Source organism: Fukomys damarensis, unplaced genomic scaffold, assembly GCF_012274545.1.
Source record: "Fukomys damarensis isolate Sample0158 unplaced genomic scaffold, DMR_v1.0_HiC HiC_scaffold_24, whole genome shotgun sequence".
Lineage (NCBI taxonomy): Eukaryota > Metazoa > Chordata > Mammalia > Rodentia > Bathyergidae > Fukomys > Fukomys damarensis.
This window is the reverse complement of record NW_022900936.1, coordinates 49,959,976-49,984,557: the sequence shown is the minus strand read 5'-3', so window position 1 is coordinate 49,984,557 and position 24,582 is coordinate 49,959,976. Positions and strand designations below refer to the sequence as shown.

Sequence of the window (24,582 nt, the reverse complement as noted above, 5' to 3'; positions counted from 1 at the left end):
ACATGCAGGAAGCAAAGTGTTCAGTGTGTGCCTGTGTGTGTGCAGATATGGTGATTAAATGTCAGTATAACAGTGTGTCAGTGTTACTTTAGGGCAGCCACATAGGAAGAGTAGAACCATCAAATGCAGCATTTCAAACAAGGAAAGAAGGGTAGGTTTACTCTACCTCAGTACCATCATTCTCCCGTACTACAAATAGAAGAAGCTCTAAAAGTTTCCTGATGGTTACCTAAATATGACTGTAAATGTAAGAAAAGAAAGTAAAAAAGCAATTTGATAATGTTCTCTAAAAATGGAGAGTCTGTCCTCAAAAGAAATTTTCTACAACCTAGACGCCTGACTGGAAGGATTTGCTCTTTTAAAAGCTTTTTCTCCTTCAGCTTCTGTTCACTCCTACATGATCACACTTGAATAGAGCTTAAGAACAAGCTCTAATATGAATAGACTGATTATACTTAAGCAGCATGTTACAGGATATGAAGTGTGATCAAAATACAGTGAATGTTTACATTTTAAAAATATTGTTACAATAAATGACACATTGCCATTAATTCCCCTCAAAATAACCCTACCTTTGCTTTGAACACACTTAACCCTTCATGTTGCCACTTTATAAGTGTCTTTAGGTGCACTGTTTGGTTGCCTTGTTGTCCTAAATCAATTCAAAACATTTATTGTGGAAGGGCCAGAAGTCACACAGTGCCAGATCTAGTGAATAAGGTAGATGAAGATAACATCATAAAGTTTTTATTTGCTAGAAATTGCCCCATAAGTGATGTGTGACACGACATTTTTATAATGGGAGATGAAACTGTCCATTTTTCAGGCAGTTTTCTACAGACAGGTCCTTATAATATTCAGAGTTCACCATAGTGTTGCTTGGTACAGAGTCAGCTCTCACAATTCCATTGAGGTCAAAAAACACAGTATCACAGTTGATGTTGGATCTTGATATATGCACCTTATTTGCACAAGGAGAACTGGGTGATTTCCATAGAGAATCTTGAACTCTCAGGATCATACTATAGACCAAAATGTCATTTCCCATGATGATATTTCTTTAAAAAGCTAGAATTTGAAGCAGCAAGACTCCAAAAAAAAAAATGGATTGATGATCTATGATTTACTGGGTTTGTGACCCATGACGTACTGCACATTTTAAAACAGCCAATTTGACAGGTTGAAACCTGTCACACCCTGTTAGAAGTGCTGCTTCTCATATGAAAGATTGCTGCCTTTCCATTGGATTGCACTCACCAGCAGCATTCACCCATTTTTTTTCCCAAATCACACCTTGAATTTTCTGAGTGAACTGCAAATACTTAACATATTATAATTATCATAGTGCTTTAAAGGACTCTGATTCAGGGTTCTGTTAGCAAATACGTAATAATAAATGAGTGTTAATATATAGCTGCCCTTGTAAGCTCTAGAATAGTAGCTGATAATTTTTAAAGGGGTATAGTTTCAAAAATTGGGGTGACAGTTTCTTATATTATGGACTGTATTTTATTAGCTAAAATCTTGTTCTAAATTGTCTCATTAAGATTTCTGATGTAAAGTGTGTATTAATATTGCAGTGCTTATATCCTGAAAGTTAATTTGATATTACAACTAGAATTGACATTTCAACTAAATTAGACTTCTTCTAATATACCTATTTTAACTTAGTTGCTTCATTTCTCAGGTAAGTTATAAAGAAGGGTTTATATATAGTTAATGCATTTAATGTTATAAAAGAGACTATATGTCTGCCTTTACTATATGGAGGAAATGTGGTTCTACTTTAATAGACCATGGAGAATGTCACGATTAACATAAAGCAGAAAAGGCCACATTCCCCTTCTCATTTTGTTGCCAGGGGACATAAGCTGGCTTTGGGTGGCAGCTGACACAACACTGAGCCCACCCAGGTTCCATCCTGCTGCTCTGTTTCTGTGATTCTTGGCTGGAATTTGTTAACAGTCTCTGGGATTAGACCTGGTCTTCATTTCTTGCTCTGGAATTTATTGCTTTTGTGAACATGAGCACCGCACTTCATCTTCAACTACCACTAACCCCATTTATTTTACATTTTGTAAACTAAGGATATTAGAGTATTAATATCTGGTATCCACAATAATCGTGCGCCTCCACTCAACACATCTATTTGTGGATAAGATCAAAATAACTGTCAGACATGGGATATCAGAATAAGTTGTAACAGCTAATATTTTCATTCAAAACTGTCTTTAAAAAAATCGCTTTCCCACTTTCCTATTAGCATAGTTCCAAATGCATCCTTTGTAAGCATGCCGTAACTTGGTTGCTATTGTTATACTGCTGAAGCTGATGATAGAGGCAGAAGGATGGATATCTTCTGGATCTGGGGTTGAAAGTGGATGGGTCAAAAGGAGTTAGAGGAAGAGGTGCCAAATAAGGGGTGCAAACCGCCCAAGTTTTTGATGTTATCTTGGCAACACTGACTTTTCTGTTTAAAATATGTATCGTTTCTCTTTAGAAGAGTATTAGTTTTAGACACTGGGTCACATATAAATAAAGAAGAAAGGATGAAGAGCGGGAGGTGATTTTGCGTTTTAAAAAAGTGATATTTTTGTGAAAATGGTAAATGGTAACAATCTTTTCAACCTTCATAATGTATATTTTGTAGCTTTGATTTATTTTAATTATAGAATCAGAAGGTATGAAGATTTAGGTATATAGAGGCCGATTCATTATCTTTACATACCCCATCAGTTTCTTTTTTTTTTTTTCCAGCTTTAACTGAGTTTATTGGTATATTTTAAGGATACAGTACAGTTACATTCATTGATGAGATCTTGTACCTCTACATGACAGGTCTTGGTTCTCATTTTTTCCCCTTGTCCCTGCCCTCCCTTCAACTCCCCCTTTACAAACACTTTATTTCCATTTTTTCAGGTTTTTTTTTCTTTTCCCTTATTACCCTTCCCCTACCCGTCCCACCTTCCCTACACCTTTAGCTCCTTTCTTCCCATTTCTCAATGTCAGTAATCTTATTAGGGTCTTCTGTATTATTGCAGATTATGCACGCCAGAGAAACTATTCGGTATTTACACATGTGTGCCTTATTTATTTCACTTAGGAGTGTATCTTCAGTATGCGCATCAGTTTCTTTAAATATAAGCAAATGTCCTTTTTGGGAAAATAGTAGAAGTGTCATTGTTACTATTCCAGGTTTAGTTGTTTCATTAGAGGTAACATTTCATGTTAAATGTCATCTTTTGATTTTAAAGAATGCTTAGATGTTCTAATAGTTTAAATAAAAATGAAATGTGCATGGAGTCACATAAGGGGAGTTTATGAAACTGCTCGTCCTATTTTTGTGGTAAGGCCTTGCCCTCTCCATTGTCTGCCTTTTGAAATGCCAGCTCCTATCATCCTCTAGACACTGGCCTTTTTCATTTACATGTTCATTCGACAGAGAATGAGAGAAACAAGAACAAATTAAATTCTAATTACTGTTTGCTAATTGTAGAGAGCTTCAGGGGGAGAGCCCTAATTCATAGTAAAAATGATGCGTATACATTTTCCTTGATACTCCCTTTTCCCTTTCCTCACACCCAGCATAATCAAAAGTTAGATAAGGGGATACCTTAATTTCAGTATGGCTCTGTTAAGCTAAGAGTCACCAGGCTTATTTATCTTCTTGTATTGCTAAGAAGTTTCTTTCTTACAGCAATGTTTCCATTCTTTGAAATTCTCAGATCGTTGTCATATTTAAAATCCCTAACTTAGTAGATGCCTTTTTGGGGAGATATTATTGTTGGTTTGTTTGAGGTGAAAATATTTTCACTAAAATGTTTTAAAATACGAGTAAAAACTTGAAAATTATTTACTTCTAAACAAGGCACTCAGCTATCATAAATTTTTCCCCTTGAGAGATTAATAATACTGCTGTTCCTTATGTGATAAAAGATTAACTTGTCATGTTACTGACATTGTTTTCAACATGACCTTATGTATAACAATCTTTTAAAGATACTGCTAGATAAGTAGGTCACATGATCTCCCTTTCTGAAATTGTGGCTTTTGCACTTTTGGTTAACAGGCACGTGTTTACATGAATGACCTTAAACTTATCTATGAATCTCAGGGACTATCTTTCAAAAAATAAGCCTTCGGTGTACACTGCTCTCATCTCCAATCTTGTGAAGGACAAAATGTAGGGATTCTCTTTGGATATTATATTGTTAGGAAGGGTTACATACATAAGATGGGGAAATATTTTTATTTGGAGTTTTATAAAGTAAAACATTTTAATAGTGGTAGTTTTCACAGAATCATTTTCTCTATATTTCAGAGATTCCAAATGTTTTAACCTTCAGTTTTTTAGATAATATCTGAATCACAGGAATATATTTCCAACATCAGAATTAAGATCTAGAATAACCTACATTTACAATAAATCCTGAATAAACCAGATGGCACTTCTTCCACTTCCAATAAATGTATTCTTATCCCTTCAACCTAATTCAGCTATGTCTGAGAGTGCTCAGGACACTGTGGGGAAGACACATATGAATAAAGCAGAGTCTTAATGAGGATGAGATAGGCGTGCGATTAATTTAAGAGGCAAGACATATGAGAATTATCCAGAGATTATGTATAAAACCCCAAAAGAAAAATTCTGAAAGCCAGGGTGGAAAAGGGAATAAAGAAAGCTTTATGCAAGAGGGTAACTGGTTATAGACATTTAAAGATCAATAGCTGTTGTTTTTATAGGCATGACAGGACGGAAAAGTCTGGAGGTATGAAAATATGTATTGTGATAGGAAGTCAATTTTGGGTAGAATATAGGTCATTAGGGACAGGAGAGAGAAGAGGCCAGTGAGCCATAGAGTGGAAGTAGGTTGAAACCAATTAAGGAGTGCCCTGAATTTTAAAAGAAGTTATCTTACTTTCCTAGGAAAGAGCTTTTCAAATCTTTTTTTTTTCCCCCTTCTTCAAAGGAATGATAGGATCAGTGCCAGGATTGTAAAAGGTTAAGGCATTGGCATTCTCAGTGGCATAGTGGTAATTTGGAGACAGGAAGCTAGGACGGCAGAGGGCAAAAGGATGTTTCCCAGTTTCATCAGTGAAGTTGCAGTGTGAACTGCTTCAATTGATACCATCAGCCCATACATTTGAGAAACTATTGTTTTTTACTATTTGCAAACAAGTTTTTCAAATTTATAAAGAAAATAAAATACTTATTTTTAGTTCATAAAGTTGTGGTGTATTTCATACCCTCAGGAAGTGGCAGCTAAAATGATGCCTGGTCTAATGAAATGAATGAAATAGGAGCATGGATTTCAGAATGACAAAATGTCCAGCCACCATCAAGAAATGTATGTGATTGCTCTGGGTGAACAGGAGTATGATCATACATTTAGATTGTTTGCTGTTTGAACCTTTGCATAATCTCAGTCTATTAATTAGGAAAGAACTATGAATGAATTTCATGTATGGTGTTAGGTGTATTTTTAATCCTGAGTACATATTTGAGAATAGTTAAAGCCATATCCAACCTGTTGCTCATTCTTCCACCCCACCCCACCACCTTTAATGTTAAAAAATGTAAAGATAAAGGAAGTTTTGTTACTTGTGTACATTAACTATATTATGTGTTTTATATGAAGCCCAAGACATTTCCTCTTCACTCAAAAAAGGAAGGGGTACAGGATGCACATTGAACTCTGCTAGTAGAAAAACCAACCATTAAATTACAATCACTGAGAGTATTGGAGTAAACTAATGAGTTTATTCCAGTTGTACCTAAAGAAAGTCATTTCATTGGTTAATGCCTCCTTCAGTAAGAAATTTAACCCAAGCAGCAGTCAAAATTCATGTGCCATAACATGTATAAAGCACCTGAAGGAATGAGCATAAAGTAAATTTGAAATTGTCTTTGTTCTGCAGGAGATTCAATGTGGCATAAATTCTCCACAATGGGTCATAATCTCATGGATGGAAAATAAAGGAATTAGCTGTAGAGTGGCTCAGAAATGACTATGACGGGCTTGGGATTTAGCTCAGTGGTTCCAGCACTTGCCGTGCAAGGACCCAAGTTTGATCCCCAGTGGTACCAAAAAAAAAAAGATAAGACATTAGGACATTTCAGAGTCAGAAGAAATCTTTTAGGTACTATGTATCAATAACAGTATAAAGGAAGCAATGAGAGAATGTATTTGTACTTTATATTGATTGTTTCATAAAATTAGGAACAAGTCCCTGGTTTTTTTAGTTTATTGCCCTCCCAGAGAATGAGTTACCTCATTAACTGTGCTTTGTGCTTTTATCAGTGATACACTCCATTGCCTGTGTGATTTCTCCTTATGTAGTTTAGTAGTAATACATAAAAAGGTTGTGCTGGGTATATTATTACTATATTTATTCTCCAGTTACCTAATGTATGAGGTGAAATCATTTTCAATGTCAATAGATGTCTGTATTGGTATTGCTTTTCAGATATGTTCTTACTGTCTTGATTATAAATTGTCTTGTCATTAATTTGGAACTACTGCAGTATTATTTCCATATCTTCCTTCTTTTTGATTGTTACTGAAATGATTAGATATCTACCTATGTTAGGTACTTTTTCCTAAAACAAATTACTGCATATAAAATCCACATTTCATTTTTGAGAATGAAGTTTAAATGTATTTGTGATTTAGAAACATTGAGATTTGATTGCAGTTCTGTTAACATTATATATACTGCTGTAGCGTGCAAACAGTTCCAATTAAGAATGACTTCAAGTGCTCCTTGTTATAATGAACATTTGTGGTTTGATACAGTATTTGTCAGTTAAAAGGCATTTTTTAAGTTGAAAGATTTAATTGAACTTTGCAGTGATTCATATCTTTTAGGTAACTTCTCATCTTTGCTACATTGTTATTTAGCCCATAGGAAAAAAAAATCATAAAAATCATTTAAATATCATATTTTGTCCTGATGTAACTACAGTGTACTAAATTCAATGAAAAAAGACTTGAAAAAGAAAAATAGAACTAAAGCCTAGAACCTAATGTTTAGAGTGAGATTTTAATATTATAAAATGATGTTTTACAGCTTTGATATGCAAACATTGATAATTTTCAGATGTGTTCTTCAAACTTGTAGCCATTTTCATCCATTTGATAGGTGAGGGTGTGACCTTTTCACTTTTGCATTTTAAAGCTTCTATACCATTTTAGGAATGTAGAGGAGGAAAAGTAACTGGTTGGTCCTTGATTTGATTATCTAGGACTATTAGCTACATTTCATCAGTGCTGTTCCACTAGCAGTCTGCCCTTTAATCTGAATTAATAACAGGGTGCAAAAGAGGCCTGCGATGAAAATCTAATGGTCACTTAGGGATCTTAACACGTATTCACAGTCTGTCCTTGTGACTATGCCTTTGCAAAGTGATTCTCTCATTTCCTCCCTTGTAATTTGTGCTCATTTCAGGTGGTTGGAAAAGCACCGAACAGTTGCTCAGACAGTTCCTGTAGTGTGACTGAGAAACCTGGAAGTTAGAATTTCCTAGTTCTCAGTGATTAAATACTGGTTTTCTTTGAAACATATACATATGTGAGCAAGTTCAGAATTGTGGTTTGTGGTGCTCAGCAACCAAAATTTAATCTTATCTACACTTTGAGAGCCAGGCAGATATCTGTTTGCCCTGAAGATTCAAACATGAAGCAAAGAAAAAAAAATCATAATACTCCTAGACTTTTATAGCAAAAAGTTAGAGAATGTTCTGTTGACCCTAAAGAGATATCATTCAGAACACTTTTATTTGGAAAGAAACAAAATAAGAATCATACCAGTGCTTTTTCCTTTATCCAGCCCCTATCTTTTCCATAAAAACTGATCACATTTGAAGTTTTACTAATTTGACTTTCTGTTTTTAATTTATATAAACCATACTATTACCTCTCATGTTTCTCATAATTCTTATGTTTAAGAATTATGGTATCTTTTATTGCATATGACCTTCTGCTGTTTTGGGTAATGTTAAATCATCACTGTGGTGTTTCTGACTCCTAATAAAGTGAACTGTAATGTCTTGCATACTAACCATTTGATTTACTTGCAGGTCTTCTCCAATGGTCACCTAGGAAATGAAGAGTACGATGTTCCTCCTCGGCTTTCTCCCCCTCCTCCCATCACTGCCCTGCTCCCTAGCATAAAGTAAGTTTTACTGAATTTGGAGATCATTTGTCAATGCCTAGAAATGTGGTGAAGAATGCTTTTTGAGGTAATCAGTACAGAAACTTCAAGGCACATAGAGAGGAATCAGTGAAAAAACAAACACTTCAGTCAAACTAGTACCAGAAATCAAGGTCCTTCTCAATCTTCTGCTGGTAATCACAGCTTCTATGAGGTTTATCTCAGCTGTCTGAGATTACACATGGAGCAGTGGGACAATAAAGCTAAGTAGCCTGGCATGGTGGCGCACGCCTGTAATCCCAGCACTTGGGAAGCTGAGTCAGGAGCATCGCTGTGAGTTCAAGACCAGCCTGGGCTACATAGTGAGTTCCAGGTCAGTCTCAACTACACAGTGAGACCCTGTCTCAAAACAACAACAACAACAACAAACCAAACCAAAACAAAAAAGCTAATCATTCCCCATATGCAGAGAGGGGCAGATCAGCACAGTGAGCTCTTCTCCCAACCTGCCTCTCCTTATTGCTGGTGTCACATTTTATCCCCATTGCTGTTTGACATCACAGAGTGATCCTTGTTTCCTCCAAGTTCCCTGTGTCTCAAATCCATGCTTTTTTGGAGTTTCTTGTTTAGATTTTATATATATATATATTTAGCTAATCTTGCCATTGCCTAGCTTTGCCTCATGGCTGCAGTCCTGAAGGAGCCATCTATCCGATCATCTTCTAAGATTTCAGAATTAGTATCAGTGGGTTTAAAGCTAGAAAATGAGCTAACCTGAGTGTCTCATTTGAAAAATGGGGACATAATGGCACAGACAAGTGCTATCTACCCAAGTTAAGCCAGGTTAAATAAAATCAAATTCCCAATTCTCATGTTCCTGCTCATTAAGCAAATCAGGCTGCCTGCTTTACTACAATTTTGTTTGCTGCAGCTGATTTGATTTACATCCTGTTCTGCATAGATCTCTTTCCTACTCTAAAACGTGTACTGTTTTCTCTTTTCTACTTAATTCATTCTGTACTTACCTGCTAGCTAGGACTTTATCCACATAAAGTATTTTTCAGTGATTTTTAATATTTGCCCTGTAGTCTTGTCTGTATATATTTTCTGGCTTTGCCAGTTTTCTTTGTTGTTTGCTCCCTTGTTCTCCTTTCTCAAAAATTTCATACTAAATGTCCGTGTTTCAGACTGTATGTTTATAAAAACATCTCTTTTCTTCTGTTTAATAATTAAAACTGATGTGCATTACTTTTCTTACAGTTTATTTTCTATTATATACTGCTTTCTGATTTTAAAACAACTTTAAGGTTTTAAGGATGTAGCTCAGCAGTAGAGTACTTGACTAATGTGTAGGACCTTGGGTTCAATCCCCAACTCTGCAAAAACATTACAAATTCAGGATGTCCACCACCTTATCGATGTTCTGGTTCCTTTCTGCAGAATTCTTAACTGAATTTTATCTGCTGATCTTAGAGCGTTTTTATTCTCTGTAGGTTGCTGAACTCCCATTGTACATATCAAAAGAGGGATAAACTAAATCTCAGCCCCTAAGAAATTTTCAGTTTAGGGAATAAAGTTAACATGAAATAACTAGAAAATATTATGCATGAAACTGCAGTGCTAACCTGTTTTATGAGTTGGGAGTAGAGGCTGTTAGAGACTTAGTAAGTTGAGGATATTTCAGAGGGAGTGGAAATAGCCTGAGTCACAAAGAATGGACACACTGGCCAAGGCAGTACATGAGGAAAAGCCAGAGCTTGACACCCAACGTCATTCAGAGACAGTGGACAGCTCGGCTAACTGGACCATTTCTTCAGAGAGAACTCTTCATGGAACTGCCAGAAATGAGTTTGAAGCAGTTACACTTATTCTGTATAGTAAACTCTACACAAGGAAGGATATGCTCATACTTTATATGAATATGTAGTAAAACATCTAAGCCCACTTCTCTCTATTAACTCAGAGAACTTTAGAAACTGAAGTAAATGAAATTTGGCTTCAAAATTAGAGCATAAAGTTTCTAATTCTGTGTTTTAAATCTGTATTGACAAGTATGATAAGAGGTAGAGGTTGCACTTTGCTTCATTAGTACTTACTGTTAAGTACCTGCTTCTCCTGTAAACAAAGCAAAAATTGAAAGATCAGAGGGAAATGTATTTTACTGATGTCCTTCTAACTTTTCAGTTTGTAAGAGCATACCAGCCATATGCTAATACTTTCTTCCCATTTACCCCTATTTTTTCCTCAAATATAGTGCAGTTGTTTTACTTAAGTAATGAAATATTTTAACAATACCTGCTTAGCAGCAAATTAATTTTCTTGCTCTCATGCTGTAGATTAGCCATAAAAGAATACAAATGTTAGATTTTAATGATACATTTATGGTTCCATTTTTTTATTTCTCACTTTGTAGGTGGCACTTCTTCACTGTAGAAAATAAGTACATGAATTTAAAAAATAACCTGTACCCTAACAACACATATGTATACCCTAATATCAATGTGTAGTGTTAACAGTTCAGTATTTTTCCTTTAAAATTTTTAAACATTTAGATTATGTAAACATAATGTCATACCCTTTTTCATATTATCATAAACATTTTTCTTAATTGTTTATACACTGTATTTATTACCAAAACACCGTGTAATTAAGTGAACAGTAGAATACAATCAGATTGGGTTCTAGACCTTATTCTAGTATTAAGTATGTCTTATTTTGAAGAAGGTAACTTCTGTAGGCTGGTCACATTCCATTGCTGAAACCAATATAAATTGGATTAATGTTCTACAGTACTTTATACAGACTGGATATTATAGTAGTCATAATATGTTGGGTGTTATTATTATTGGTACTTTGGCATCTTTAAGAATGTATAGTCAGAGTACAGTGGGTGCAAAACCCAGCTCTAAAGCATCATAGAGCACAGTTCTTAGAAAGACTTCGCTCAGTGAAATAGAGACATTGATATTCACGTAGCCATTGTCATACTAGACTCAGTGCATATTTAGAAATTAAGATAATACAAAATTATAAACTTACACCTTACAAACTTTTGCACTTCTCAGAAAAGTTGAAAATCTTAATGTCAAATTCAATATTGTCAAAGCTAGAGTTTAGCTTTTTATCTAAACTTTGTTAAAGATATGTAATTGTTAAATATTTGATACTAGTATTAGTCCCCATAATTTTATGATAGAGATTATGATAAAGTTTCATTTTTCCTTAGATTGTATCTTTTTAATTATGTGACTTTTATAGCACAATTTTTAGTTTTATCTGTCTGTCTTACCTGTTTGTAGTTCTGGGGATTGAACCCAGGGCCTAATGCATGCTGAGCAGTGCAGCATTCCTCTGAGCTACATGCCCAGCCCTTATTATGTAATTTATGTTGCAACTTCAAACTATATAAAATTTATAAAAGATATATTGTAAATGTGAGTACAAACTACAGTTGTATAGATACTATATTCTTAATTGTTCCAAGTAATGTTTTTTAAATGATTTCTATTTAATAGACATCATTGACAGTGCACTATGTAGTATTATAAGTAAATGCTTGAAGTAAATTATTTTTAAGAGAACATTTAAAAATCCTTTGTGGATTATTTTGTGGATATTAGAAATTATATATTTATTAAATATATTGAAATAATGAACTCTAAGTTAAAATATTTATTTTACATCACATAATACATTGGCAAATAAACTGAGACATCATTTCAGGTAATAATGGAGTAATTGATTCCAGGTAAGATAATGTTCTTGAATTATGAGAAATGTCATTTCATTAGAATATTGTTATTATGCCTTATCATTTATAATTGGACCTCTTATACATTTGGTGTATTAGTCATTGGCTTTCAACATCTATGAAAGCACTACTTCATATTTTTGTAAACAGAAGTTTTTCTGGGTCATTGGAGGTAATGATGTTGATTATTGTCATAAGTTTTTTGAAAAATATTATACTGATGCTTTAGGTTCAATAGAGCATCCAAATTTTGTCCATCTGTCCTGTTTTCTTTCAGTTGCTATAGTGTATGGAGAATCATGGACAACAAGATAAAATCCTTGTCCCCTTTAGAATTTGTTCTCTAATGAAGGAGAACAAAATGAATAACCATATTGCTTGTTGTCAGCTAATTCTGAGTGGTAGGATGAGAACTAAGCAGGGAAGGGTGTAAGTGGCAGAGAGGTTTTTAATTTAGTTGAGATACTTAGGAAAGACCTGTCTGGAAGGATAATATTTAAGCAGAAACATGAAAGAAGTAAGGGAGCAAGCTGTGAGGTTATCTGTGTGCAGACCATGCATGCGGGACAAAACACAAGTACAAAGCAATTTCGTCTATGTTTGCAATCAAAACAAATCAATAAAGTTGCTTACAATTAAACATTTTCTTAAAGCTTAAAGGCATACCACTTGATATCGCAAAAGAACCTGGAAAATAGCTTGTAAATGATAAAAATCTGATATTTAGATGAAATGATTATATGTGGCACAGTGCAATAATCATTTCTAATATTTTGCCAGTTGTTTTGCTTCTTCTCTGATTTAAGAATATTCCTTGTTAGGATTAGAATAGTCCAGAACAGAAATACAAAATATGGCAAGCTGTGATGATTCTGTTCTTTAATACAGAAATTTTGTAAGCTTTCCTTTAAATTTTACTGAGTAACGAGAGAGCCTTAGAATACATTTTTAAAAACAAATATAAAATGATGTACCTTATTTAAAATGCTTTTCTGGCATTCAAATAATTGATCTCTTATTAGCTTGATCATTTATTTTGCTAATAAGCACTGTTTATCTGAAACCTTATACAAATTCCATACAAGCATTTGAACATACCCTACCAAGCCTGGTTGAGTCAGTATCTACCCTTCAACATTTTGCAATTCAAAGCACAAATAGGAGACAAACGTAGTTGAATTTATAGAAAATATAACATCAGTAAATGCACGTTTACTATACACACATAGTTCTAAGTAAAAGTATTTTAGGGCATAGAAAGGATTAATACATCTCTCATTTGGCTTGGTAATAGAACCCATTCTGATCCCGCAGTGTGCTAAATTGTGCTTGTATTTATTAAAAATGTATGGAAAATGTTCTAAATCCTTGCTGTGATGTCAATACATTACACTTACCTGCTTCCAATTGGAAAGTAAATCTTCCACGTTTAAACCATAGTAGGTATAAATCTTAAGTCTTAGCTTGTCCTGTGGGCTGTGGCATCAGACCTTCTACTGCAGCAACACTTCTGATTTTATTTTGCCATTAATGGCCATTGGAATTCTGGGGTAGCTCTAACAAGAATTCAGAGATCAATATTGAAAAATTCTTCAAAGGGAAAAACCTTTGAAAAATCATGAGAGGGTTTTTTTTGTTTTTGTTTTGTTTTGTTTTGTTTTTTAGCTAAAAACAGATACATAGTTGAAACCTGAAAACCTTTAGGTTTTTCAAAATGTTTCCTTGTAGTTAGCACAGAGAAAAGCTGACAAAAATGTTTCCATTTTAACTACAGGTTAGGCATTATTAATATGAAAATCCTAAATCCAGAATTTTCTCAAATCCAAAATTTCTTAAGCATCATGGTTAGGGATGCTCAAATGGTAAAGTTTATACAGACACTCCAGAATTTGGAAAAAAAAAAATCCAGAATCTGAAGCACCTCTAGTTCAAGGCATTTTGACTATGGAGTACTGAACCTGTGGTAAGAAATCAAAATGAAAAAGATAATTTAGGCTTGATGACTTTAAATACAAAAGGCCTCTTGCTCCCTCTACAGAAGGTGCTGCAAAATTGCAGTTAGACTTTTTTTTTTTAAATGCAACTTCTTAGAAGGTGCATGATTAACAAAAACGTATATTCCCAGTGTCTTGCAAACTAATTGGTGGTCTTGTAGTCAGTCAGGTTGGGTTTGTGTATTTCTGGGTTAGCACTTTTCATTGGCATCAGCAAGAGTCAATTTCCAGTAGCAATATCTGTGAAAAATAGATTTCTGCATGCTTCTTTGGATTTTTAAATTTTATTTACTCAAATGAGTAAGTAAAATACTTGAAAATTTCTTCTGATGTTAGATAATTGTTTTACTTTTAGTTCTCTTATTAGCCTGGGCATTGAAACTATAAAAATAATGTATGTCAAAGACTTATTTAACAAGTGGTTTTATTATCTGCTTCTAATTAGTCCATTCATTTTTAGTGCTTAGTTTGTTTGGGGGGGGAGAATTAACAACTTGAATTATTTCAAGGGAGAGTTAAATTTTAAATTTTTTCAACTATAGGTGATAGAAGAAACAAAACATTTGACCTTTCTATAAAAATTATTCATATATAAAACTACTACCATACTTTTTTTTGGTACCACTGATCAAACTTGGGTCCTTGTGCTTGAGAGGCAGGCACCAGAATCACTGAGTTAAATCCCCAGCCCCTACCCTACATTTTTATAATCCTACTTTGCCCCATTTAAGTTAAATTGAACCAAAATGTTAATGTTTTGTTTTTGTTTTTCTTGAATGTTTTCAAAATGTATTTTAATAGCTTCTCTTTAAATACTTCTACACATTTGCTCTTACAACTCCAAGACCCTTTCGTTTTGTTTGATAGGCCACTAATTTTTTTCTCATCATATAATTTTAAATTATGAGAATTCTTTTATCCTATCAAGAAGTTATTTACAAAAGTCTGCAAAGCCTTTCCATTTGTATTTATTTGTATTTACTAGAACAGCCTCTCTGATGTTGCCCTGTAATTGAAAAATGAAGACAAGTATAAAGTAGTCTTTTGATTTGAATGTGTCACATCAGACTTTCCTGTTCCAAATACATGTGATGCTTAAACTGGATTGGATTTTCTTTTTCCCTTGGTAGGTGTACTGGCCCATTAGCAAATTCTCTTTCAGAGAAAACAAGAGACCCAGTAGCGGAAGATGACGATGAATACAAGATTCCATCATCCCATCCAGTGTCCCTGAATTCACAACCATCTCATTGTCATAATGTAAAACCTGTTCGGTAAGAGTCTGGACAGCTCTGCCCCATTTACATCTGTACAAGCTCCATCACTTGGGGGGTTTGTTTTTATGTATATTTTCATGTATGTTTGGCTAAACATCTATGATTTTCTATTCAAAGCCTCTACTTTTATGCTATTTTCTGCATTTCTTTCACAGGGAACTAAATGTAATGGGATATTTTGTGGTCTTCCAGAAAACTCTAAAATATACTCTTAACAAAAATGTGGCTATATATTACATATACTGTTCATTAATAATATATTTTAATAAGTTATTTTAATGTATTTTATCACTTCCAAACACATAGTATGAAGGAAAGTAGTGTGGAGAAACTAAAGTGTCACAAACTTCCTTAAATTTTTTCTTCATGATGTAAAAAAGGCTAGTACAATTTTTCCCCTTCTTTATATGCCACCTGCTTCTATCTAGTTCTTAAAGAATACAAAAATAAAACAACGAAGTTTTTTCTCTGAACTGATTTTATTGATCATGTTCTATTTCAACTTCCCTTGGAGATCAGATCAGAATGTAAGAAACAGTGTTTTTTTTTTTTTCTTTTTGTTGTTGTTGTTGTTACTGTCACTGTAATTCCTATATCCCTGCTCTGTGAAGTGGCAGTCACATTGTGGCAAATGAGTGTTACCAATAGCTCGTTATGTACTGAAATATTAGTTGACTTTAAAAGCATGATTCTGCTTTCAATTAGTAAATTATAATATTCCTATATTTATTTTAATCTTACTAACATATGAGCCACTTCATAGTGAAATCTCAGCTTCAGAACTGTCCTTCTGAGCTCTTATTTCTCAAATATAATATCCCTTGAGCTGCTGGGGCCCTGCTGCCCAGCTTCTCCTGGCTGGCTGACTGAGGGCTACTTTGACTTTTCTTTCCAGGTCAGATCAGTCAACTAAAAATACTTTGAGTGAAGACTTTCCTTCTTTTTGGACAAAAAGACTGAAATGCGTGGTTTTGTTTGTTTTTGATACTATGGGTTAAACATAAGATCTTGCACATTCTAATCAAGTAGTTTATCAGTGCTCCAAGTTCACAGCTCTTTTTCAAATTTGTATTTTGAGTTGAGTCACTTAAGTTGCCCAGCCTGGCTTCAACTTGTGATCCTCTTGCCTCAGCCTCCTAAGTAGCTAGGATTACAGGTATGTACCACTGTGCCCAGCTGAAAAGTATTTTAGTGCTTTTCTTCAAATATCTCACTGAGGCAGAAAATGAAATACAGTACTTAGAAAAGAAAAATCTTTGTTTTAACCAGAGTTCTGACTTAATAACTGATGCTGCTTAGAATTATCAACACTCTGCAGAATTATTAACCAGGATTAGTAACTCTGCATCCTAGGGCTTCATTTTTCCAAAGCAAGGACCAACATACTGCTAACTGATTGCTGGTGTTGAAGGTATTTGTTGATAAAATAGTATCATTGAGAAGACAAACAACTGGGAAGCAATTTGCTACATCAGAAAAACCAAGTGTCTACTGATCTATTAGAGAAAAATCTTATTCCTTCTCATAGAAATTATTACAGTTGTTCATCCCTTTGGCTCTTACAAATGTAAAGTAATTTTTAAAATCTGAAATAGGATAAGCCTTTTTGGTCTCCTTGGGAATCTTATGTTTTTATTGCTGGGCGAGTGAGGGGTGTAATTTTAACATGTTAAATTTTAATTAACACATCATAGTGAATGAGATTTTGGTGGCAGCCCTCCTGAATCCTGAAAATAAATTTGAATTATAACCATCATTACCATCTTTAGACTGTTATAGAGCAGTAATAAATGTTGATCATCCCTAAACTTAATTGGAATGAATTCTATATCTAATTCTTTCTTGAAAGCTGATGGATGTAGTACCATCTTATGTCCTCTCTGAAGCACACTTTCGCCCGAACAGTTCTTCCCCTGTGTGCTCCCCTTTGGAACATCAGGAGAAATAAATTGTCAATATCTGGAAAAAGCAAAATGGTAAATGAATAATTCAATTCAGTTGCAGTAAAAATATCCATCATTATTAGGAAGATTCAATACATGATAACTGTTTCTAAATGAACCAAATCTGGCTCCTTAAAGAGAAGTGGTCACCAGAGAGAATAGAAATGAATTTCAGATGAAGCAATCTTGCAATCTCTATATTCAAATATCTATGGTCTCCTCCATTATGTATGTACTTATTTAACTTTGCTGTAAGAATTCGGAATAATTCAGAGGGTAAAATATCAGCTTCATTCTCCACTCCTCTTTGCTAGGTGATTGTTATATGGTGGATGCTGAAGGCAAAGTATGCTCTGCACCTCTATTCCTAGTGCTGTCTTCTTGTGCCTTGATTTATCCATTGTGTTCATAGTATGGTTCTAAAGTATCAGTTCCAAAACAACATATGTACCTTTATATTGAATATCATTGCTTTTTACAAACACTAAGATTTAAATACATTTGGTAAAGGCGTATCTTCACAGTGTCCGAGAGCCAGAGTTTATTTGGGACCATACTGAATTTAAGCAATAGTGTTGCAGTCTCTGGGTTTTAAATAGTCACAATTTTAATGGAATTATTGAAAGCTTAGTAATTTTTCTCTCTTATGGACTGTGGTTTATTTTTAAAAATGTTGTGGCATAAATAAAAATATAATATTAGTGCCATAGCCAATAGTGAAGTTACTGCAGTGAAGTGTTATATATTGTTTTGTTTTGTTTTGTTCTTTGGTACTAGATCGAACTCAGGACCTTGTGCTTGCAAGGCAGGCAACAGCACCACTGGAGCTAAATCCCCAGCCCTACTGTTACATATTCTTTGTCTCCACACATATTTCTTTTGGATTTGAAAAATTTGACTAGGTATTAGTTTCAAAGTAGCATTTAAGGTATCAGCAATTTTTGTGGCGCTTGTAATTTTTGGTTTCAGTTTAAAAAATGAGAATGAGAACAATTATTTGTCTTTTACAAGATACTTCTGATATTAAAAATAAAGGGAAGAATATCTAGGTACTGTTAGCGTTACTATCCAGAAAAAACACTCTATTTTCAAACTTTACTATATGTACAGGGATGCTAGGTCCCTCTTCCCACCTCACACAACTTTTAAATGAACTCTTAAATGTTGATATGATTTTGCCTCTGATTTCTGCTTTAGATCGTGTGATAATGGCCATTGTATATTGAATGGAGCACATAGTAATACGTCTTCAGATGTGAAGAAATCAAACATCCCTGAATTAGGCATATATTTAAAGGGTAGGTATAAAATATATTCTCCTTTGTGATCTACATCATAATGGTCAGAATTTAAAGGCAAAATTCTGTGCCATTACTATACTAAAAATACAATAAGGTTTTGTGTTATCCTCTAGGAGATGTTTTTGATTCAGCCTCTGATCCAGTGCCATTGCCACCTGCCAGGCCTCCAACTCGGGACAGTCCAAAGCATGATTCTTCACTCAACAGGACGCCCTCTGATTATGATCTTCTCATCCCTCCATTAGGTTGAAATCTTAAAAAAAATTTAAACTCCTCCTTCCCCTGCTTCTTCTCTCGTATCTATATTATCAGAACCCAGAATTCAGTTCACTATGCTCTGAATTTACCTAACCTTAGAATGGGTGCTCCAGGTGATGCTGACTCCTGACTTCATATGACTGTTACTTAGATGATTCAAATAATGACATATGAAATAGTTTTCAGCAAGTCATAAAACTGTAGGTGATTTTTATAGTATTTTTTTACACTTTTGTGTATAACTGATTTTTCTACAATAAAATTACTTTGATAATCAGAACAAAACAGTAAGTCAAGATAGATAGTGATTAATTTATATTATATAACTCTTTTAAACTAGAAAAAGTGATGGTATAAAAGCTGGCTGGGAATTAGGGTTTTATAAAGTTATCTCTTATATAGTAGATGAACCCTAAAAACACCGGATCATGGTTCCTTCCCTTGCCCTTGTGTTCTAGTAGTTTTGAAATGATGATTTGACATATTGATTTAAATGTAGTAATTCTTAATTTGAAGTTGCCTTTATTTCAGCATGAAGTGAGCAAGTCTTACGCTAACTAAATTGTGGAAAATGATACATGTATTTGTAGAAAATCGTAAATAAATTTATTTATTAAAAGTACAGTACCTTAGGAAACGCAGTTTCTCTTTCAAATTATAAGAAGCAGTGTGTACTTGTGTGTGTATACATGTCAGGGTACAGTTAGGTGTGTATCTATGCAGTATTATCTAGAATATGATTTAAATTTTAAAAAATATATTACAGTAAACACATTGCCATAAGTCCCCTCAGAGTACTCTCTTTCATGTCTGATGCCATCATCCCATCCTTCCTGCGCCTTTTCCAGTGCAGTTTGGGAAGTCGTCCTTTGTGAGTGTTTTTAGCTGCACTGTCACAGCTGCTTTGGCATCCCACACTGATTCTTATGTTACCTTTTGTGGTCATTTTGACTTTGAGGAAGAACCAGAAATTGCATGGTGATAAATCCTGTGAATGAGGTGTATGCAGACACTGTAATGTTTTCATAAGCTCGCCTTTCCAGGGCAAGGCACCTGGCGGTAGGGTGCATCACTCTGTTACACATTAAAATGATACTCATGAGAAAGAACTGTTTCAGAAAGTGGCAAGAACCAGGAATTAAGTGTATCTGAACTGAAAGGCGACATGTTCAGGGAGACTAATGGCAATATAATGTGTCTTTTACTGTATTAATGTTTTTATTTAAACACACACCATATTTTTTTTCAACTTTAATTGAGTTTATTGCTACATTTTAGGGATACAGTACAGTTACAGTCATTGTTGGGATCTTGTACCTCTAAATGACAGATCTTGGTTCTCATTTTTTCCCCTTGTCCCTGCCCTCCCTTAACCTCCTCCTCCCCTCCCCATCTACAAACACTTTATTTTCATCTTTTCATTATCTCACACTTTTTTCTTTTCCCTTATTACCCTTCGCCTACCCATCCCACCTTCCCTACACCTTTATTTTTGATAAGCCCTTTTATCTTGAAGTTGCCTGGTGCCAGTGTCACTGTTAATCTCTGTAATTTTAAATAGAAACTTCTCACCCTAATTTCATAAGGCACTCCTGTGACTTCACCATAACATAACATGATGATGAAGGTCCATTTATAAACTTTTCTGAATTATCTGTTAGGTCACTAGAAATATGAATGAACTTCTATTTGCCTCACAAGCAATATTTTGGATTGCATTATCTTTCACTTGTATTATTTTTGTAGTTTAGGGCTTTATTCTCACCTATGTTATTTACATCTGGTTCCTGACTTACATTCTCTTGTTCACTTCTGCCTACACACCATTTCTTGATCTGTGTTACCCAGTCTTCATAACGTAGATCAGAAACACTGTCCCAGGATACCTTTCTGTGAGGATGTAAAGGATGTGTATTTTTGTATGGTTAAGTGAGACCTATAACTGAATTGTCGTTTATTTTTATTTAAATTTAAATAGCTGTATGTGGTGACTACCTTAATGGATAATTCAGATACATGTTGCAGCCTATCACTTTGCTCCATCCTTCCTCTAGCTTTTCTTGCCCATCTAATTTTTTTTGTTCATTCAGTTTAGAAGATCACCACCCCATCCTTACATTCCGTGCATACATGTTTTGAGTCCTCTGATATTCCAGGTTTTCCACTTCATCAGCAATTCATGGAATGCCACTTGTCTACATTTCTTTTCCCATGTTTGTATGTCTTTCATGGGACCAAATACTTTTACCTATAAATCATACCTATGTGTGAACATTTTCTTTAGCTTCTTTAATGGAATCTACACTTAAGTCAGAGCCTTATGATTTTGATCTCTGTATCATTCAGTTGCATAGTGTAATGTCTGATATTTATATGCTGAAAATGAATTTGAACATGGTAGTATGACAGCTCAAGGTTGTAATGGTAACAAAGATCTATTATATCTTCAACTATTTTAAATTGGCAAAGTATTTATGGGAAATATTCTGCATGCTTTTTGCAAGGTACAGTTAGGTGTGTATCTATGCAGTTCAACTTAAATACATATAAATTTTTATTACTAGAAGTGGGTATTTATATATACCTTGTCTTATTCGCTGAGTATTTAAGGTAGTTTTGAGAAACTGTATTCACTGTAATTTATTTTTTTAAAAAATCAAAGATAAACTATGGGAAAAATAGGTGTAACAAGTGGAAAATAAGTGGCAGAAAACCAGAGTATAATACTCTATACTTACTAAAACTGAGAGTTAATTAAATATAAGTATATTTTCAGACCACAAAAGGGAGCTCTGTATTTTAACTTATTCTTTAGAGATAATAGTTAAATAAATAAATACACACACACACACATATATCTCCTTGCTCTAGGGGCATTTTTTGTATATTTTGACAGTAAATTAATGTAATATTTAGAACATTAAATGAATTAAAATTTAGTGCAAAAACTGGTAATCTAAACAATTTTTGACATTAAGTTACACATGTGCAGTGCAATTTTCTACTTAGAGGCTGTAAATTCTGTTATACAGAGAACTCTGTTTTGATGGTGGGACTGGTGATAATTTTTAGTTTGGTGTTCCAGGGCCCTCATAATGTAAAGGTTACAAACGAACTACAATATAAACTATTTCATAACTTCAGGACTGCATCTTATAGGAAGAGATGGAAGACAGCACAAGTTTGAAAGGGTGTGTTTGAATGTTTCTCTCTTCAGACATTTCCACAAAATAATTAGATCTCATTATCAAAGTCAGTGAACTTCTGGAAAACCCTGGGTTCTTTATAAGCAGCAAGACAAAGTCAGTCATTGCTTTTGCTTGACACTGAGTATTTCCATTTGTGAAGTTCAGCTGCTGATATGGACCTCTCTTTAAATTCAGGTGAAGATGCTTTTGATGCCCTCCCACCGGCTCTCCCACCTCCCCCACCTCCCGCAAGGCACAGTCTCACAGAACATTCAAAACCTCCTGGCTCCAACAGCCGCCCATCTTCAGGACAGGACCTTTTCCTTCTTCCTTCAGGTAGGGGGAAGAAGCCAAAAAAAAACTGTTCACTTACAGAAAAAATATTTCTAAAATCATACTATCAAATACCTATTAGTGATTCTGAGCCTCTACCACCCCATGAGAAAAACTCCTGGGTGGTGAGAGTTACTTTTGGGTGGGTTCGTTTGTCAATTGAGTCAGTGCCAAAAAATACTAGGGAGGTGGCAAAAGCAATAGAGAGCTCCAGGATTAAAAACAGGGTACGGAGACATCCAGTGCAAATAATACATTAGTTTACAAAAGCATCCCAGAAAACTAGAATGGCTAAGTGATTGAGCTTAAGAGGGGTAAGAGGGATAGAATTTAGGCTTTCTGTCCCTTTACCTACTATAATTTTTTTTCCTAATAGTTTTATAAGATACTTCCTACTATTATAATTTTATTTAAAGATACTGGTAAATTATAATGCAATTAGAAAGCTTCTTTGAAAGATCTCCATTTTGTTTTATTGTTAATGATTCAGTGTATCTACTCAAATTATTGGCCTTCAAAGGAAAAGTAATACATTTTAATATTGATACACTTTTAAATGGACTTGTACAAATAAAATTGAAACTTAGTAAACTTCATTAGTCACAAAAACCAGGAAATTGTGTGTGTGCGTGTGTGTGTGTGTGTGTGTGTGTGTGTGTGTGTGTGTTAGTGTGTGTTAGACCTGCTGGTATTAAATTTCCTGTCTGTCCTGTTAGTGACACAATGATCTGTGCTCTGAAATGTTTTGCCTCTGGCATGTGGTTCAGTAAAATGTAGTGTAAAGTTTTTTAAAGGATGCTTTATATTTCTGGATGAGATCAATCTTGAAAAGCCTTTAAAAATGCTCACTTTTTCTTTCGGCTGCTTCTACGCCACAGTGAAAATTTGGGAGTATTAGCCATTATTATTTCCCTTAAATAACTGTTAAGTCTCTTTTTGCATTCATTTTTCACAGGATGCTTTCTTTTCCCCCATTTGGTGTGATAATTTAGAGAGTTTGAAGATATGTAATGAGGTATGGTCATATAACCATATGTACTGCTTCAGTTTCTAAAAGTGATGTATTTTTTGAGAATAATCTCCAGCTTAGCTGTTCATCAGTAAATATTGAGTCTGCCATGTCTCCCTCACATGGTTAGATGCCTCCTGCCCTCACAGAGCTTAATAATTCACTGGACTCCACCAAATAGTAAGCTTCCTTACTCTATCCATTCCAAGCCGAAAGTGTGGATAACGTACCTGCTAGGCTTTACCAGTTGGCTGTATATAAACCAATATATTTTGCTATTTTTTCACTTACACTTACTGAAACCGTTGCTTTACATGTGGACTTTAATGATTATTTTTTTTAAATGAATGGAACAATTATGAGTTACTTAAGCTTTTGTAATGATGTTAAGTTCTCAGTGGTTTCTGGCTGGATTCCTGCAATGTACTTAGCACTGTTATAGATGTGACTTTAGTCCTGAAGATGAAACCTCTGTTGTTTCTTTTAAAATAAAGTCAGTGTTTCAGTGAGCTAACAGAACATTTTATGCAGATACTCACTTTCACCTGTTTTTTCAAGAGAATTATAAAATGTTTGAGATCTTTATCATAATTTTATTGCTCGGTGGCATATATAAAATCATCATAAATCACCTCTCAGGATTAATTGCTAAAAAGTTTTATTACTTCAGAATCAACCCTCCCCCACATGCTCTTTTAGATAAATGAGCATTATGGAAATCACTTTCTTGCATTTGTGCATTTGCTTGTGGTTAGTTGCCAAGGAGTTCGGCAAGTCAGGCTTAGCCTAGACGGAGGCTGATGCAGTCAGCCTGTCACTCACAACCGTCTCCACTTTCTGTGTGGAAGTATTTGCATTCTGTTCCCAAGAACATCCGTATTCCTTCTTATTCACACTGCTCCGAAAAATGGGGAAGCCTTTTTCCCTTCCAATCCTTCATGCCATTAACAAGATAAATTTCTAGTCTAGTGCCAGATCCTTTATGACCTTCACTGTAGCAATTATTTTTTTATTTAGTGTAAAGTTACACATATTAGCTCTCTTTTCCAAATAAATATTTTAGTTATTTTACACAGTCACATCATAGAACATAAAGATTTCCTTTGGCTCATAAGTAAGCATTTGAGTATAACTTTGCAAAAAATTAATATGCTACCTAAAGAAATACAGATTTCTGACAGCAATTTTTTAACTTAAAAATTAACTTCATGAAAGAATATCCTATTGTTGGGCCGGGGAATTAGCTCAGTGGTTCTGGTGCCTGCCTCGAAAGCACAAGGACACAAGTTCAATCCCCCATACCAAAAAAAAAAAAAAAAAAAAAAAGAATATCCTACTGTTGCTAGAGTTCAGTTGATTTAGAATCTTAAAAGG

At 34.4% G+C, this 24,582-nt stretch overlaps 1 protein-coding gene across 10 annotated transcripts in view; it reads left to right on the top strand.

The window, feature by feature from the left end:
- Cblb (Cbl proto-oncogene B) overlaps positions 1–24,582 on the top strand; it is a 207,498-nt gene that overhangs the window by 159,838 nt on the left and 23,078 nt on the right. For 5 of the 10 annotated variants that reach the window (XM_033768106.1, XM_010605890.3, XM_010605887.3 and 2 more), the window contains 5 exons: positions 8,081–8,175; positions 15,030–15,173; positions 18,317–18,417; positions 18,534–18,665; positions 22,062–22,202. In XM_033768106.1, coding sequence (XP_033623997.1) covers positions 8,081–8,175; positions 15,030–15,173; positions 18,317–18,417; positions 18,534–18,665; positions 22,062–22,202 — 613 coding nt within the window. The remainder of the gene's footprint in view (positions 1–8,080; positions 8,176–15,029; positions 15,174–18,316; positions 18,418–18,533; positions 18,666–22,061; positions 22,203–24,582) is intronic. The other 5 variants (XM_033768104.1, XM_033768108.1, XM_033768103.1 and 2 more) reach the window with 3 other exon arrangements.